The sequence below is a fragment of the Phocoena phocoena genome, chromosome 3 (assembly GCF_963924675.1).
Source record: "Phocoena phocoena chromosome 3, mPhoPho1.1, whole genome shotgun sequence".
NCBI lineage: Eukaryota > Metazoa > Chordata > Mammalia > Artiodactyla > Phocoenidae > Phocoena > Phocoena phocoena.
Window position 1 is genome coordinate 153,251,209 of NC_089221.1, and position 16,999 is coordinate 153,268,207.

General features: G+C 38.7%; 1 protein-coding gene across 2 annotated transcripts in view; it reads left to right on the plus strand.

Annotated features, from left to right (window-relative positions):
* The window catches only part of NSD1 (nuclear receptor binding SET domain protein 1), a 129,357-nt gene that overhangs the window by 66,552 nt on the left and 45,806 nt on the right, over positions 1-16,999 (plus strand). For both annotated transcript variants that reach the window (XM_065874821.1, XM_065874822.1), the window contains exons 6-8: positions 9,612-9,736; positions 11,723-11,993; positions 13,571-13,680. In XM_065874821.1, the coding sequence (XP_065730893.1) occupies positions 9,612-9,736; positions 11,723-11,993; positions 13,571-13,680 (506 nt within the window). The remainder of the gene's footprint in view (positions 1-9,611; positions 9,737-11,722; positions 11,994-13,570; positions 13,681-16,999) is intronic.

The window sequence follows — 16,999 nt, forward strand, 5'->3', positions numbered from 1 at the left end:
TCTGTCTGGTCGTTCTCTTCATTATTGAAAGCAGAATATTAAACTCTTTTTAAAGTTTAATATTTTTAATATTAAATATTTTAAAATATTTTAAATATTTTAAAATATTTTATATTTAAATATTTTAAAGTTTAATTTTAAAGTTTAAATATTTTTAAAGTTTAATATTTTTAAGCTCTTTTTATTTATTTATTTTGGTTATGCCAGGTCTTAGTTGTGGCTCACGGGCTCCTTAGTTGTGGCATGGGAACTCTTAGGTGTGGCATGGGAACTCTTATTTGCAGCATGCATATTGGATCTAGTTCCCTGACCAGGGATCGAACCTGGGCCCCCTGTGTTGGGAGCGTGGAGTCTTAGCCACTGTTTCACCAGAGAAGTCCCTAAACTCTACTGTTATTGTTTTACTGTCTGTTTCTTCTTTCATTTCTGTTACTGTTTGCTTCATATATTTGTGTGTTCTGATGTTACATACATATTTATTTTTGATTGTTTATGATTGTTATCTTTTAAAATATATTTATAATTGTTTATTTTCCTGGTAAATTGATTCTTTTATCATTATATAATGTCCTTATTTGCCTCTAGAGATAGTATTGGCTCAAGTCTATTTTTTCCATGCTATTCTTTCTGCTCTCGTTTGCATGTAATATCCTTCATCCTTTTGGTTTCAGTCTACTAGATGTCTTTACATCTAAGGTGATGTTATCTTGTAGAAAGAATATAGTTGCATCTTGTTTTTTTCAGTCCATTTAGCCACGCTATGTCTTTTGATTGAGCATTTTAACCCATTTACATTCAAATAAATTATTGACAGGGATGGACTTATTGCCATTTTAATTGTTTTCTGTTTTGCAGCTAATTTGTCCCTCTATCTCTCTTGCAGCCCTCCTTTGTATTTCTTTGATATTTTTATATTGATATACTTTGATTTCTTTCTGATGTTATCTTCTGTAGGCATTTTCTTTGTGCTTACCATGGGGCTTACATAAAACATTTTATAGTTACAGCAAACTGTTTGGAGCTGGTAACAATGTAACTTCAATTGTGTACAAAAACTCTACTCTTGGGGCTTCCCTGGTGGCGCAGTGGTTGAGGGTCTGCCTACTGATGCAGGGGAGATGGGTTCATGTCCCTGTCCGGGAAGATCCCACATGCCGCGGAGCGGCTGGGCCCGTGATCCATGGCCGCTGAGGCTGCGTGTCCAGAGCTTGTGCTCCGCAACGGGAGAGGCCAGAACAGTGAGAGGCCCATGTACCGCAAAAAACCAAAAAACTCTTTTACATCTTCCCATTCACACTTGGTTATTGATGTCACAAATTATGTGTATTCATTAACATAGTTTTATAATTATAGTTATTTCTTATGTTTTTGTCTTTTAAATTCAATATCAGACATAAAAGTGCTTTATATGCCACCATTATAGTATTAAAGTATTGTATTGGTCTATATATTTACCTTTATCAGCTATTTTTATTTTATATGCCTTGGTGTTGCTGCCTAATGGCCTTTTTTTTTTTTTTTTGTGGTTCGCGGGCCTCTCACTGCTGTGGCCTCTGCCATTGCGGAGCACAGGCTCTGGACATGCAGGCCCAGCGGCTATGGCCAATGGGCCTAGCCATTCCGCGCCATGTGGGATCCTCCCGGACCGGGGCACGAACCTGTGTCCCCTGCATCGGCAGGCGGACTCTCAACCACTGTGCCACCAGGGAAGCCCTAAATTATAGCACTTTGAATATATCATGCCACTGTCTTCTGGCCTGTAAGGTTTCCACTGATAATCTAATGTGAGTTCCCTTGTCCTTGACTAGTTGCTTTTCTCACTTCTTTCAAGATTCTCTCATTGTCTTGGTCTTTTGATAGTTTGATTATAATGTGTCCCACTGTGGACCTCTTTGAGTTCATTCTGGCTGGAGATATTCAGCTTCTGATATGGGATGGCCCATTTCCTTTTTCAGATTTGGGAAAATTTTGACCATAATTTATTCAAATTCTCTCCTCCTTTTGGAACTCTCTTAATGTGTGTATTGGTTTGCTTCATTTCTTTTTCTTTTTTCTTCTCTGACTTGATAATTTCAAATGACTTGTGTTTGAGTTTGCTGATTCTGTCCTATGCTTAAGTCTGTTGTTTAATCTATTGAATTTTTCAATTCAGTTATTATGTCCTTAACTCCAGAATTTCTGTTTGGTTCCTTTTTATAGTTTCTGTCTTGTTGATACTCTCAGTTCATGTTACTGTTTTCATGGTTTCTTTTAGTTTTCCGTGTTTTCTTGTAGATCATTGAGCTTCCTTAATACAATTATTTTGAATTCTTTCCCATAATTCATAGATCTCTGTTAGTTTCTGGAGATTTATTTTGATCCTTTGGGCCATGTTTCCTAGTTTCTTCATGTACTTCATGAGTTTTTTTCCCCTGAGTTTTTTGGGTTTTGTCTTTGTTTTTGGCTGTGCCACGCAGCATGTAGGGATCTTAGTTCAACCAGGGATTGAACTCGTGCCCCCTGTAGTAGAAGCTCGCAGTCTCAACCACTGGACCACCAGGGAAGTCCCCTTCCCCTGAGTTTTGTGAGTTTGACACTGGCTTCCTACAGGGGAAGACTCACCAATCAGCTTGGCTAGAGATTCTGGGGACCTCTGGAACCTTTTTTGGAGGATGGGCTTCTCTGGGCCTGTGTGTGTAATTTCCTAATTAGAAAGGTTTGTCCATTTCTTTTTCAGGAGCTCGTAATCTCTTGCTTCTTCTAGTGTTTTTCTGCAGTACGGAAGGTTAGCCGTTGCTACTGCAACAAGCTTTCTCACTCTCTTTAATTCTCAGTGGTGCCTAGGTATCTGGAGCATGTTGGCTCTCTGTCAGCTCCCAGAAGCAGGCAAAACAGATACTAGTCCCTTGGGCAGTTTTCTAAAAATCTGGATTGCCAAATGCTCCCTTCTTTCCCTCCCTTTGTAGAGAGAAGCCAAGAGTTGAGTGCCTTCTCCCAATCTTACCAAGCCCTGCTGGCCTCCATCTGTGTCACTACAGGCCCTCTGGTTCCACAACATGCTGCCCAGTCTTTCATTTGTTTTCAGTGCCCCCAGGAGTCCAAACTGTGTGGCTTCTGTTTGTGCTCCCAGTCAGGTTAGACAGAAACTGGCCCCTTGGGAAGCCCTATGAAAAGCTGGAATTTTGAACATCGGCACCTCCATTCCCCAGCTTTGAGGGGGAGCTCAGCTGTGCTTGCTTTCTGAGTGGCAATCTCAGATAAAGTGAATTGGCTCTTGTAATCCATTTCAGTGCTATTGTTCTTGGCTTTGCACTTGCCCTGGGGTATTGTAACTTCTTAACTGATTTGTAGAGTACTCCTAAAGGTATTTTGATGCATATATTGTTAGTTTGGTATCTCTGTGAGGGAAATAATGTGGGGACTTTCTATTCTGCCAGCTTGCTGTTGTCTGCTCTTGCTTCATGCCTTTTTAATGCCAGATAATATTCCAGTGTACAAATAAACCATGTTTTATTTATTCTTTCATCAACTGATCAACATTTGGATTGTTTTTACTTTTTGGCCTTTATGAATAATGCTGTTATGAACATTCATGTGCAGTGTTTTGTGTGGAAGTGTTTTTATTTTTACTGTATACCTAGGAGTGGAATTCCTGGGTCATTTGGTAATTATATGTATAAGTTTTGAGGAGCTGCCAGAATGTTCAGTAGTTGTGGCACGTGGGCTCTGTAGTTGTGGTGCTCGTGCTTAGTTGCCCCACGGCATGTGGTCTTCCCAGACCAGGGATCAAACCCGTGCCCCCTGCATTGGCAGGCGGATTCTTAATCACCGCGCCACCAGGGTAGTCCCCTTTGCTTGTTTTTGTTTTGTGTTTTTGCTTGTTTGTTTTTGTTTTGTTTTTTTGCGTAGTGGGCCTCTCACTGTTGTGGTCTGTGCCGTTGTGGAGCACAGGCTCCGGACGTGCAGGCTCAGCGGCCATGGCTCACGGGCCCAGCCGCTCCGCGGCATGTGGGATCTTCCCAGACCAGGGCACGAACCCGCATCCCTTGCATCGGCAGGCGGACGCTCAACCACTGCGCCACCAGGGAAGCCCTGCTTGTTTTTTAATTGGGCTATTTGTCTTTTTATTACTGAATTGTAAGAATTCTTTACATGGTCTAGATATAAGTCCATTCTTAGATATGATTTGCATATACTTTCTCCTGTGGGTTTACCTTTTATATTCTTGATTATATATTTTGAAGCACAAAAGTTCTTAATTTTGATGAAGTCTGGTTTGTCTGTTTTTTCTTTGATTCCTGTGCTTTTGGTGTCATACCTAGGTACCCATTGCCTAATCCAGTTGTCTAAGCACCATTTGTAGAAAAGGGAATTCTTTCACCATTGAATGGTCATGGCACCCTGTTTGAAAATCTTTTGACCATAAATGTGATGGTTTATTTCTGGGCTCTCAGTTATTTTTTATTGATATGTATGTGTGTCTTTATGCCAGTACCACAAAGTCTTAATCTTTGTAGTAATTAATTATTGTAGCTTTGAAATCAGAAAGTGCAAGTCCTCCAACTTTATCTTTTTTCAAGATTGTTTCGGTCAAGATTGTTTCGGCTTTGCATTTCTGTATTTATTTTAGGAGTTTCTTATCTTTTCTGCCAAAAAGCCAGCTGGAATTTAGATAGGGGTTGTGCTGAATCTGTAGGTCAGTTTGGGCAGTGTTGGCACTGTAACAATGTTAAATTTTCCAAACTATGAACAAGGGATGGCTCTTCATTAATTTAGGCTGTCTTTGATCTCTTTCAACAATGTGTTGTACTTTTCAGTGTAGAAGTCTTGCACTTCTTTTGTTCATTTTATTCCTAAGTATTTAAACCTTTTTCAATGCTATTATAAATAAAATTGGTCTCTTAATTTCATTTTTGGATTTCCCATTGCTAGTATATGGAAATACAGTTGATTTTTATATATTGATCTTATGTGTTGCAACCTTGCTGAACTCATATTTTAGCTCTAATCATTTTATTGTGGATTCCTTAGGATTTTCTATGTGCATGATCATGCCATCAGCCAAAAGAGATAGTTTTACTTCATCCTTTCTAATCTGGATGCCTTTTATTTCTTTTTCTTGCCTGATTGCCCTAGCTAGATCCTTCAGTGCATTGTTGAGGGTAAGTAGAGTGAACAGACATCCTTGTGTTGCTCCTGATCTTAGGGGGAAAGCAGCTGGTTTTTAACCATTTAACTATGGTATTAACTGTGATTTTGATAGGTGGCCTTTCAGGTTGAGAAAGTTCCCTTCTGTACCTAGTTTGTTTAGTTTTTCAGATGTTTTTTCTATGCCTATTGAGATGATTATTCCTGTTTGTTCTGTTAACATGAATATATTAATTTACAGTTTTCTTTCGGGGGCTTGAATTTTCCTGGCCCATCAGACTACAAATCCACAGGAGGACCAGTCACAATTTCTCAAGGACTTGTTCTCACTCCTGCTCCCCTTTTACTTTGTGCTGAGGCACCTTTCCTTGTGGTCTCCTGGGGGTTGCGACATGGTTTACTTCTGTTTCACCGTAACTCTTCTGCCTCCTAACAGGATGGCCAAAAAACTTCTGCCTCCTAACAGGATGGCCAAAAAGCCCTCAGGACAAAGTCAATTTTAGGGCTCTACTTGTTTCCCTGGGTTATTACTTTCCATTAGTTTTTTTTTTTTTTTTTTTTTTTGCTGTACGCGGGCCTCTCACTGTTGTGGCCTCTCCCGTTGCTGAGCACAGGCTGGCTCCGGACGCGCAGGCCCAGCGGCCATGGCTCGTGGGCCCAGCCGCTCCGCGGCATGTGGGATCTTCCTGGACCGGGGCACGAACCTGCGCCCCGCGGACTCTCAACCACTGCGCCACCAGGGGATCCCTCCATTAGTTTTTGGTTTGTAGTTCTTTACAATTTTGTCAGTTTTTTGCTTCTTTTAAGGTGGTTTTTAATTTTTTTTAAATAAATAAATTTATTTATTTATTTATGGCTGCATTGGGTCTTCGTTGCTGCGCGCGGGCTTTCTCTAGTTGTGGTGAGCAGGGGCTAATATTCGTTGTGGTGTGCTGGCTTCTCATTGCAGTGGCTTCTCTTGTTGTGGAGCACGGGGTCTAGGTGCATGGGCTTCAGTAGTTGTGGCACACAGACTCTTTAGTTGTGGCTCACGGGCTCTAGAGCACAGGCTCAGTAGTTGTGGTGCACGGGCTTAGTTGATCCACGGCATGTGAGATCTTCCTGGATCAGGGCTCGAACCCGTGTCCCCTGCATTGGCAGGCAGATTCTTAACCACTGCACCACGAGGAAGTCCTTAAGGTGGTTTTTTAAAGACTTTATACAGCATTTTTATTTGCTTTCAACAGGAAATTTGGGCTGAGTAACTTGCCATTATTATGAAGAATTGTTTGGGTTTTTGCCTTTTTTCCCCCCTTAAGTTCTTTTGCCTCTGAGGTCCCAGAACTAGGGGAGTAGAGGTATGACAGGGGCTAATAAGATGTATGGGCAGAGTGATGTTGCTGTTAGTACTCTCGTTTTGTGGGAAACATCACTGTTTTGAAGAAAAGAAGAAAACTTACTCAAGGTATAATTTACATACCACAAAATTCACACACTTTAAGTGTTCAACAAATGGTTTTCAGTATATTTACTGAGTTCTGCATCCACCCCCATAAATCAGTTTTAGAATATTACACCACTCCCATAAGATTACACTATCTCACTTATAGTTAGTCCCAGGCAACCACTAGTCTACTCTCTATCTCTGTAGATTTGCTTTTTCTGGGTGTTTCATATTAATGTAACCATACAATGTGTGATCTTTTGTGTCTTGGTCTTTTCAGTTAGCATAATGTGTCTGTGGTTGATTTATATCATGGCACGTGGCTGTATCTTGTTCTTTATGACCATGTGGCCAGCACCGTATGGTTTGGTACCCATGTCCCAGATGTCATACTTCTTATTCCCAGGGTGCTCCTCACTTTGCACATCCTACCTTGTACTTTGGGACTCCCATGCCAAGCATGCCTTGTGCCTTCGATACCCCATGTCCTGTGCATCCTGTGCCTGGGCACCCCACCTTTCTCTGTACCCTGTGCCAGAAAATCCCACATCCAGGGTGCCCCATGCCTAGAACACCCCACTTTCTGGCTCCCTGTGTCTTCAGGACCCTATATTCTCTGCACCTAGCACCTTGGGCACCCTGGCCTCAGACATGGATGGCTCTGCTTACCTGTCCCCTGCTCCCCAACCCTTGCCTGCCTTTAGTTGCGCCCAATGTCTTGGGCTCCCATGCTTTGACTACCCTGGGTGTGCACTCCTCCACCCTTAACTGTCCCCAGTGCTCTGAATCCTTTACCTCAGGCCTAGTGCCCTTGGTCCTGGGTATCCTGTGTCAGGCTGTTTAGTTCCTGTGTGCTGGGCCAGACCCTGTAACATATATGAGGTAAGGCAAGAACTAGAGGTGGGGAATTTTATTTTTATATATATACACACACGTGTGTGTGTGTGTGTGTGTGTGTGTGTGTGTGTGTAGAGGGCGGGGAGAGGGAGAGAGAGAGGGAGTTTTTATTGTTGAATAGTATTCCAGTGTGTGGTTATACCACATGTTACTTATCCACTTATCAGTTGGTGAACATTTGGGGTTGATTCAGCTTTTTGGATATTTTATTATTTTAACTGGTATGTGTCCACTCTAGTCTAAAGCTATTGCTAGACTTGTCCTATATGAACAATTCATCTCCATTCTGCACAGTAGGTCCTGGTTCTGTGCTTGGAATTGATGTGTATTTGCCAAGAAAGTTAGTGGTGGTGTATTTTAGCTCCTGTTCGGTTTCATGTTTGCTGCGTACCATGTATTGAGGTTTGAATGATCTGCTCCTCGTTCCATTGGCTTTTGCAATTTTCTAGCTTTTAATAGTCCCTTCCAGTATCAAAAAGGCCATGTTCTTCTTTTGTTTCTGATATTCCTTACCTTAGCTTGGCAACCACTTTATGTAGTCTCCATAGTTTTGCCTTTTCCAGAATGTCATATAGTTGGAATCCTACAGTATGTAAACTTTTAGATTGGCTTTTTTTTTTTTTTTTTTTTTTTTCCGGTACACGGGCCTCTCACTGTTGTGGCCTCTCCCGTTGCGGAGCACAGGCTCAGGACGCGCAGGCTCAGTGGCCATGGCTCACGGGCCCAGCCACTCGGCAGCATGTGGGATTTTCCCGGACCGGGGCACGAACCTGTGTCTGCTGCATCGGCAGGCGGACCCCCAACCACTGCGCCACCAGGGAAGCCCTAGATTGACTTTTTACACTTGGTTATATGCATTTAAGGTTCCTTCATGTCTTTTCATGACTTGATAGCTCATTTCTTTTCAGTGCTGAATAATAATCTATTGTCTGAATGTACCGGAGTGTATTTATCCATTCACCTACATCTTGGTTACTTCCAAGTTTTGACAGTTTTGAGTAAAGCTGCTATAAAAATCCATGTTCAGGTTTTTATGTGGTTCTAAGTTTTCACCTCCTTTTACATTAACTTGAAATAAACTGAATGATGTGTTACTACTGTTTACTAATGTGAAATTACAGCAGTTGGAATTAGTAAAAAATTCTTTTCCACATCTTGTCCTAATGAAGGTTTTATGGCTTGTTTCCATATGTGCTAGGGAGTAAGAGCCTTTGCCAAGCTTGCTGAGCCTGTGACCTTTCCTTTTTGGTCTCTACTTTTGTGTTTCTTTTATTGAGAGAACACCAGTATTGCCACATTCAAATGAGGCAGGAATAGCTTTCTCTGAGGTCATCGTATGATGAAATGTTCCTGCCCTCTTGAGTAGATTGTATCCTGCGTTCTGTAGGCATTAGGCTCTGTTCCCAAAGAGTTTACAGTATAGTAAAATGATTATAGCATGTTAAGTATATTAAAACTGGGATGAAGTTTTATAGGGAAATTAATAATAGATATTTGTTTCACTATTAATTCAAGGAAAAATGGCATGATACTTTGATATTTTGATCATAAAACATGACAAGAGTTGTTTTTTTGTTTGTTTTTTGTTGTTTTAAGAAAGTATCCAAAATTCTATATTCTCTTTTATCTTTTCTGTCTTTGGCATACATGGCATACATTTTTTTTAATGTTATTGAGATAATGGTATACATATTATTAATTATATATTTTTGATGTTTCTAATGTGAAACTCACTATAACCATGATATAAAGTATATGCAAAATGCTTTTGAAATTCATGTGGTAGTGCTGATTAGGTAAATATTCTATCATCTATTCATCCAATATTCTGCATAGTCCAGAGAGATGTTATTTAAAATGTTAATTCATTGTGTTTTTTATGAATTTACCTGATTTAGAATCCATATTTTAATGTTAGCTTTGTAACTGTAGGACACTAGTTGCAGTTTAATTTTGTTAACATTGGATAGGCTGTGTGTGTGTGGATAGAGCAACAAGTCTCCTTTCTCCCAAATTTTGCATAGGATAAACCATAGCAAATAGCCATAGTGTTTTTGTGAGTTTCCTATTTCTGTACCTTTGGAAGCACAGAGATAGTTGCATGAAAACGTTGGGTTTCCCTCAAACTTTTTGGTTAATACTGAACTTGTCTCTCCTCTTTTAGCTGTGCGGTCAGAGAAGAAACGCCTTAGGAAGCCAAGCAAGTGGCTTCTGGAATATACAGAAGAATATGATCAGATATTTGCTCCTAAGAAAAAACAAAAGAAGGTACAGGAACAGGTGCACAAGGTACATTCCACCATTTCAACAACCTTTCATCAGTTCTTTTAGGATACTGCAATTTTCCCTTCAATATCATATTTTATCTTCATGGGACAATAATTTCCTTAACTGGGATCTTGTTTTTCAGGGTTTTTTTTTTCCAGCTTCTGGCACAGTACTTAGCCTGTACTAGTTATACAGGAAATGTATAAATGAGTTTATGTACTATGTGTGTATAGTGTGTGTATATATAGTATATTTTCCCCCTTTGCTTTCAAAATGTATTTGACTTAGGAATATTGTTATGATAAAATGTTTAGTAAAAAATATAGGGTATTAAAAAGAATAGTATGATCCTAATTCTATAAACAAATGTTATAATACCTTATATGCTTTATTTTTAAATTGTTTCTTTAAACTCAAAGTATTTTAAAGTAAGTTAGAGATATTTTGACTCCACGTCCCTAAATAACATGCACCTCTAAGAAACAACATTTTTCTTCACAACCAATTTATCATGGTCATATCTATTAAGGTCAGTTTATCTATTAACAAATCCATGTTCAGATTTCCCCAGTTATTTCATAACCTTTACATTTAATTTATCCAAACCAAGATCCAGTCTAGGACTACACATTATATCTGGCTGTTACATTTCTTAAATTACCTTAAATCCAGGACAGTCCCCCCTTTTCATGACCGTATGTAAGCAATGAGAGCAACACATTTAGAGTATCTGCCTTCTTGATTTGTGTGATTGCGTCTGTGTTCCCTTTTAGGTAGTAGTTAATAAGTAACAATTTGATACATTCAAGTTAAACATTTTTGGCTAGATTACATGGTAGGTGTCATGTTGTATGATATTGGAAGGTATTTAACCTTCAATAGTTCACCGCGGTGACTAACTGATTTCTCTTTTCAGTTATGTTTTACCTCTTTTGATCAAGCAGCAGTATATGTATAATTACTTTGGCTCCAAGAGAATGTCTTGTTCCCCATCAGCCATTTCCCTGATGTTTTTAAAAAAATATCAATTGTAGATCCTTTTCTATATGAATAATTTCATTTGGGGTTACAAAATGAAGATTTTCAGATTTTATTATTTCTTCTACTTAAATTATCTGTCAATCTGTCATTTTATAGTACTGAAATACATGAAAGGCATGTATTGCTTTCCCATTAATTTACCAACTCAACTTTGGAAGTTTATTATTAGCTGCTTTTATCGATGATATATTAGGGAATCTTTTTTTTTCTTTAATTTATTTATTTTTTTTGCGGTACGTGGGCCTCTCACTGTTGTGGCTTCTCCTGCTGCGGAGCACAGGCTCTGGACGCACAGGCTCAGCAGCCGTGGCTCACGGGCCCAGCTGCTCCGTGGCATGTGGGATCTTCCCGGACTGAGGCACGAACCTGCGTCCCCTGTGTCGGCAGGCGGACCCCCAACCACTGCGCCACCAGGGAAGCCCTTTTTCTTTTTTTTAGATTATCACTATGGCTTTAATGAATTTTTATAGCTTCAGTGTATCTCAATCCAATGACATTTTTACCCTTTAAAAAAATTATAGTAAAATATATGTAACATAAAATTTACAACTTTAGCCATTTTTTAGTGTACAGTTCTGTGGCATTCAGTACACCCACATCGTTATGCAACCACTACCATTATCACCACTACCCATTATCTTCAGAAATTTTTCATGGCCCCAAACTGAAACTCTGTGTCTATTAAAAAATAACTTCCCACTTCCCCATACCTTTAGCCCCTGACAACCACCATTCTGTTTTCTGTCTCTATGAATTTTACTATTCTAGGTACCTCATATAAGTGGAATCATACAATGTTTGTCCTTTTTTGTCTGGCTTATTTCAGTCAGTGTAATGTTGTCTTCAAGTTTCATCCATTTGTAGCACGTGTCAGAATTTCATTCCTTTATAAGTACATTATTCTTTCTGACACTTAAATTATAATGACTTTGGTCTATGGATTCCACGTTTATCTTTTGCCCATAGGTAAGTTCTCGCCGTGAAGAGGAAAACCTTTTAGCCCGGTGTCGATCTAGTGCTCAGAACAAACAGGTGGATGAGAATTCTTTGATATCAACCAAAGAAGAGCCTCCAGTTCTTGAAAGGGAGGCTCCGTTTTTGGAAGGGCCCTTGGCTCAGTCAGAACTTGGAGGTGGACATGCTGAGTTGCCACAGCTGACCTTGTCTGTGCCTGTGGCTCCGGAAGTCTCTCCACGGCCTGCCCTTGAGTCTGAGGAATTGCTAGTTAAAACACCAGGTAAGATGGGGATGGGTCTCAGTATATAAGTGGGTATAATTAGAGGAAGCAGGAGATTTTAGTATGTTTTGATGGAAAGCCAGTAGTGTATTTCTGTACAGCAAACTACCCACTTTGATTCTGGGAAATCCCTAATACTGGCTAATTGGATATAGTTAATGACCATTAATTGGTGTACTGTCAGGAAGACATATTTTTAAAAAACTACTTTCTTTCAGTGTTATTGCTCTTCATGATTATTGATCAACCACAGTGTGAATCAACACCCAGGATAACAGGGTTTGGGGGAGGGGCACTGCATACTAGTGAAGTAAACACATAAAAATTATACTTCAGATACTGACTTTACCAATCTTTGTGTTACTTGGGAAGCTGTTTAACCTCTGAACTTGTTTCCTCGATGTATAAAATGGAGACTGTGATGCAATGTATAAAGAAATTTACCTGACACATAGCAAGCAGCTGAGTGTGAATACTCCCTTGAAGTTAATTACCAATTTCTTTTCACTTCATCATTCTGTATAAACATGTCACCTGGTGAGAATTGGATCTAAACAGCATACTGTCTCTAATTCACCTTCTGACTTTTTTTTTTTTTTTTAATATTGGAGTAACCTTCTGACTTGAGTATTGTAGTCAGCCAAGGAAAATTTTGGATGTAACTTTTTTTTTTGTGTGTGTGGTATGTGGGCCTCTCACTGTTGTGGCCTCTCCCATTGTGGAGCACAGGCTCCAGATGCGCAGGCTCAGCGGCCATGGCTCACGGGCCCAGCAGCTCCGCGGCATGTGGGATCTTCCCAGACCGGGGCACGAACCCGTGTCCCTGCATCGGCAGGCAGACTCTCAACCACTGCGCCACCAGGGAAGCCCTGGATGTAACTTTTTTACATTCCCAACAGTAGCTTGTGATGTTATTCTTTAAAAAGGGATCCCAATTGTGCATAATCAAATAAGGTGGAATCAAAAAGAATAATAAAGATAGTTACCACCTCATTGCCCATTATGTGCCAAACTGTGTTATTAGGCTCTTTTATATAATTCCTAAGAGCAGTCCTACAAAGTAAACAAGTGTCTTTTACTTATTTAGGAACAGAACAAGAATTCTAAGCCTGGTCTATTTATGCCCAGAATTCAGGCTCTACTTTACCTCACTTCTCCTTTTGTTCTTACCACCAGTTGATTACTCTAAAGGGAGTTTTGCCCTTTTGATTTCTCCTTAGTTCATTTGTGATTTTTAAAAAATGTATCAACATATATGGTTTTTAGTAAGTGTGTATACACACACACACACACACACACACTCTGACATAAGAACATCCTCACATTAGTTTGTGTCTGTATTGAGAAATATTTTCTTGTTTTATGTTAACTAGTATTTTAGAATAAATAAATGTTTACCTTGTCCCTCCCCACAAGATGGTGAGAAAAATATTAAAAATGACTAATTTTTTATATTTTGAGAAAAATATTTAAAAATGACTAATATATATATATATATATATATATATATAGGTTTTTAAAAAATTAGCTTGTGCCCAGTTTCTAAATCATCTAATGAAAAGATACATGCATTTCAGGAAATTATGAAAGTAAGCGTCAGAGAAAACCAACTAAGAAACTTCTTGAATCCAATGATTTAGACCCTGGATTTATGCCCAAGAAAGGGGAACTTGGCCTTACTAAAAAGGTATGTTATTTTAGTCAATTCTAAAATAGGGTGTAATCCAGGAAATAGGGGATTTTAAAAACAAATCTTTTAGTAATACTTATGACATCAGTGCACATATACATAGAAATTATAGAATGTCAGAGTACACTTGGTGATCTGAGAGATCCTACATTAAGAGGCTGTTTTGCATTTGTACGGAAAATGTGTATCACTTGATTTTAGATTTTCTTTTCAAGTGAAAATGAAAAAAGCTTTAAAGTTGAGTAAAGTTTGTGTTTGTTGTAATTTCTTTTCTGGGCTCGAAACCTCTTACCTGATTTCTACTTCACTCCTGTCTCTACAAGCCACTAACCTACTCTTATGCCATTGCCCTGTCTGCATAATACCTCAGAAAAGACCTAGCTCAGCTATAATCCAGGCAGAAACACTTGATCTTCAGTTTTGCAAACTTGGTTTCCATTAGCCAAGAAGGCATCATTAAATTGTAGTTGGAAATAGAAAATGATTTTCTAATTCTATAATGGATGATAACTGGATATTGATTCCTTAGGATACATCCTGCTCTCTTTGTATTTGAGGAGTAACTCAGTGTATATGTTACAAATTCAGTTGTAAGTTGCACAGATTTCCTATTTTAAAAAATGCTTTTTCTTTAAAGAAAAAATGCAGATTGTAATCAAATCATAAATAGAGTTTTTGGAATTCTTTCCTTAGCTGTAGCAAACTTCTATCCTTTAATCCTATATTAAGGCTCCTAGTTTTTGTTAGTCACACATCTGTAAATGTAAAATTTAATTTATTTGTGTTTTTATACCTTATTTAAAGAGTCACATTATGTACTTTAGTTCCTTTGTTCTTCTCAAAGCAGTTTTATGACATGGACTTTTTGGTGGTTCTTAGACTCATCTCCTGCCCTCTGAACTCTCTCTGCAGTTTGTGCAACCTTCAGTGACAATGTGTCTCAAACTCACTATCCTCTCATTGTACCCCACACTCTAGTAAGGCTGTGGTCATCTTCTGCAGTGCTTTCTCTCCTGGATTTATATTATTCAAATCTTAGCCACTGCGCAAGATTGTTGGCAGAGGTAGATGGAAAGGGCCAGGGAAACTGGGATTCAGTTGCACGTTTTGAGCGTGGAAGTGACGTTTGCAATCAGGTGATAAATTTAATGGTATTGTACAGGGTGAGTCATGGGAGGCTGTTGTCTTACTGCTAGAGGTGAGGTGCTGCAATTGTCATTGTGAAAGTAAGAATTCAGGCGAGTTAAGTGAATGACACCCCCTCCCCCCGCCTTTATGGAGCTATAATTGGCATATATAAGGTAATGATTTGAAGGAATAAGATGAATTTTGAATCCTCAATGTTTTTGAGACTGGGTTACTTTAAAAATAGTGTTAATTTGTTTTTTAATAACTGTAAATGGAGTATAACCTTTAAAATTGTATAATTTGTATGACCTTGCTCTGCCAAGTGCAGTTTTCTAATCTGAAATTTAACTTGTCGTGTTTGTGGGTTAATTTTTTCCCTAAGGGGATAAAAAGCATGATTTAGTTGATAATTTTAATTTGTATAGGCGAAAGTGTCCCAGAACTCTTTGAGATTTAATTTACACCAATAAAATGCACAGATCTTAATTGTTCTGTTTGATGGCTCTAGACAGTTGTATATATACCATGTTAAGTACCACCCAAACTAAGTATGCTCTATATCTGTCACCCCTGGAAGTTTTCTTGTTCCCCTTTTCACTCAACTCCCCATTCTCATCTCTTTAAGAGGCAAAATTTTCTAACTTCCGTTACTGTAGATTAGTTTTGCTTGCTCGTGAATGTCGTATATGTTGTTTTGTTTTTGTTAACTGGCTTCTTTTATTCAACACATGTATTTGAGATACATCCACAAGGATGGTATTTCAGTAGTAGTTCAAGTACAATTTGCTTGTCCTTTCTCCTGTTGATGCACATTTGCATTTTTTCATTTGAGGGCTATTAATCATAAGGCTGGTATGAATATTCTGAGTCTGTTTGTGTACATATATTTTCATTTTTCTTGGTGGTGTAAATACTTAGGGGTGGGATTGCTGGCTCATGAATATATCCCTTTTAAAGAAATTGCCAAACACTTCTCCAAAGTGGTTGTACAACTTCACGTTCCCGCCAGTGGTATATCAGAGTTCAGTTGCTCCACATCTTTAATAGCATTTGGATTGTCAGTCATTTTAAGTTTAGCCATTCTAGTGGATATGAAATGATATCTAATCATGTTTTTAATTTGTATTCCCTAATGATTATTGATTTTGAGCCCCTTAGTATGTGCTTACTGGCCATTCCTATATCTTATCTAACGACTGTTCCAGCACAGTTATATTTTTGATTGGGCTGTTCATTGTTTTTATGGTTGCTTTTTTAGGAGTGCCTTTGTATTTGGAATACAAGTCTTTTGTCAGAGATATGCGCTTTAAATATTTTTTCCCAGTCTGATGCTTGCCTATTCATTTCCTTAGTCTTTCATGAGAAAGAATTTTTAAAAGTTTGTTTTTTCTTTTATTTCTATTTTGTGTCTATTTCAAGAAATGTTTGCCTACCATATCAACACAGAGATGTACTTTCTGTGTTTTCTTTTAGGAGTTTTATGGTTTTGACTTATATACAGTTCTTCATTTTTTGAGATGGAGTTTTGAAGTGGATGTCCAATTGTTTTAGCACCATTAGTTAAAAATCTCTGTTAGCTATCCAGTTCTCTGTCTCTCATATTTTTGGTCTCTTTAAGCATTAGATATAATTAATAACTGTCACTGTTGAATTTCAGCTTTTTTTGGTAGGGAGATAGGCATCATATTTGGTGCTAGAACAAGAGAAAACCAGAGTTATTGGTGATTGGCTAGACCTGGACCCTGGAGAAAAGTGACCTCTTTTCTGTTTTAGAAGTGAGTTCTGCTATCTGACCTAGTCACCTTCACAGTTAAGGTCCTGCTTACTGTGAGGTATATTTTGCCATCAGGTTGAAACCATGATTCAGCTCCATCTTGGGACTACACCATGGGTTACCAGGCAAGCCACACCTTGTCTTTGGATGGATCAATCAGTGGGTTAGAGAAAGAGGGATTGTCTGTTGAGGTAGTGGTAACTTAAGAGTGCACAGACTTAATGCATATCCTACCAGATTATGCATAAAGTAAGTTACTGGCATCTTTGACATGTCCTCCAAGGCACTTACAGAGTTCTGTGGGTTTTTAAAAAAATATATTTTATTATTATCATTATTTTTCAGCCGCGCCTCGCGGCACACGGGATCTTAATAAAGCACAGAGTCTTAATCACTGGACCACCAGGGAGGTCC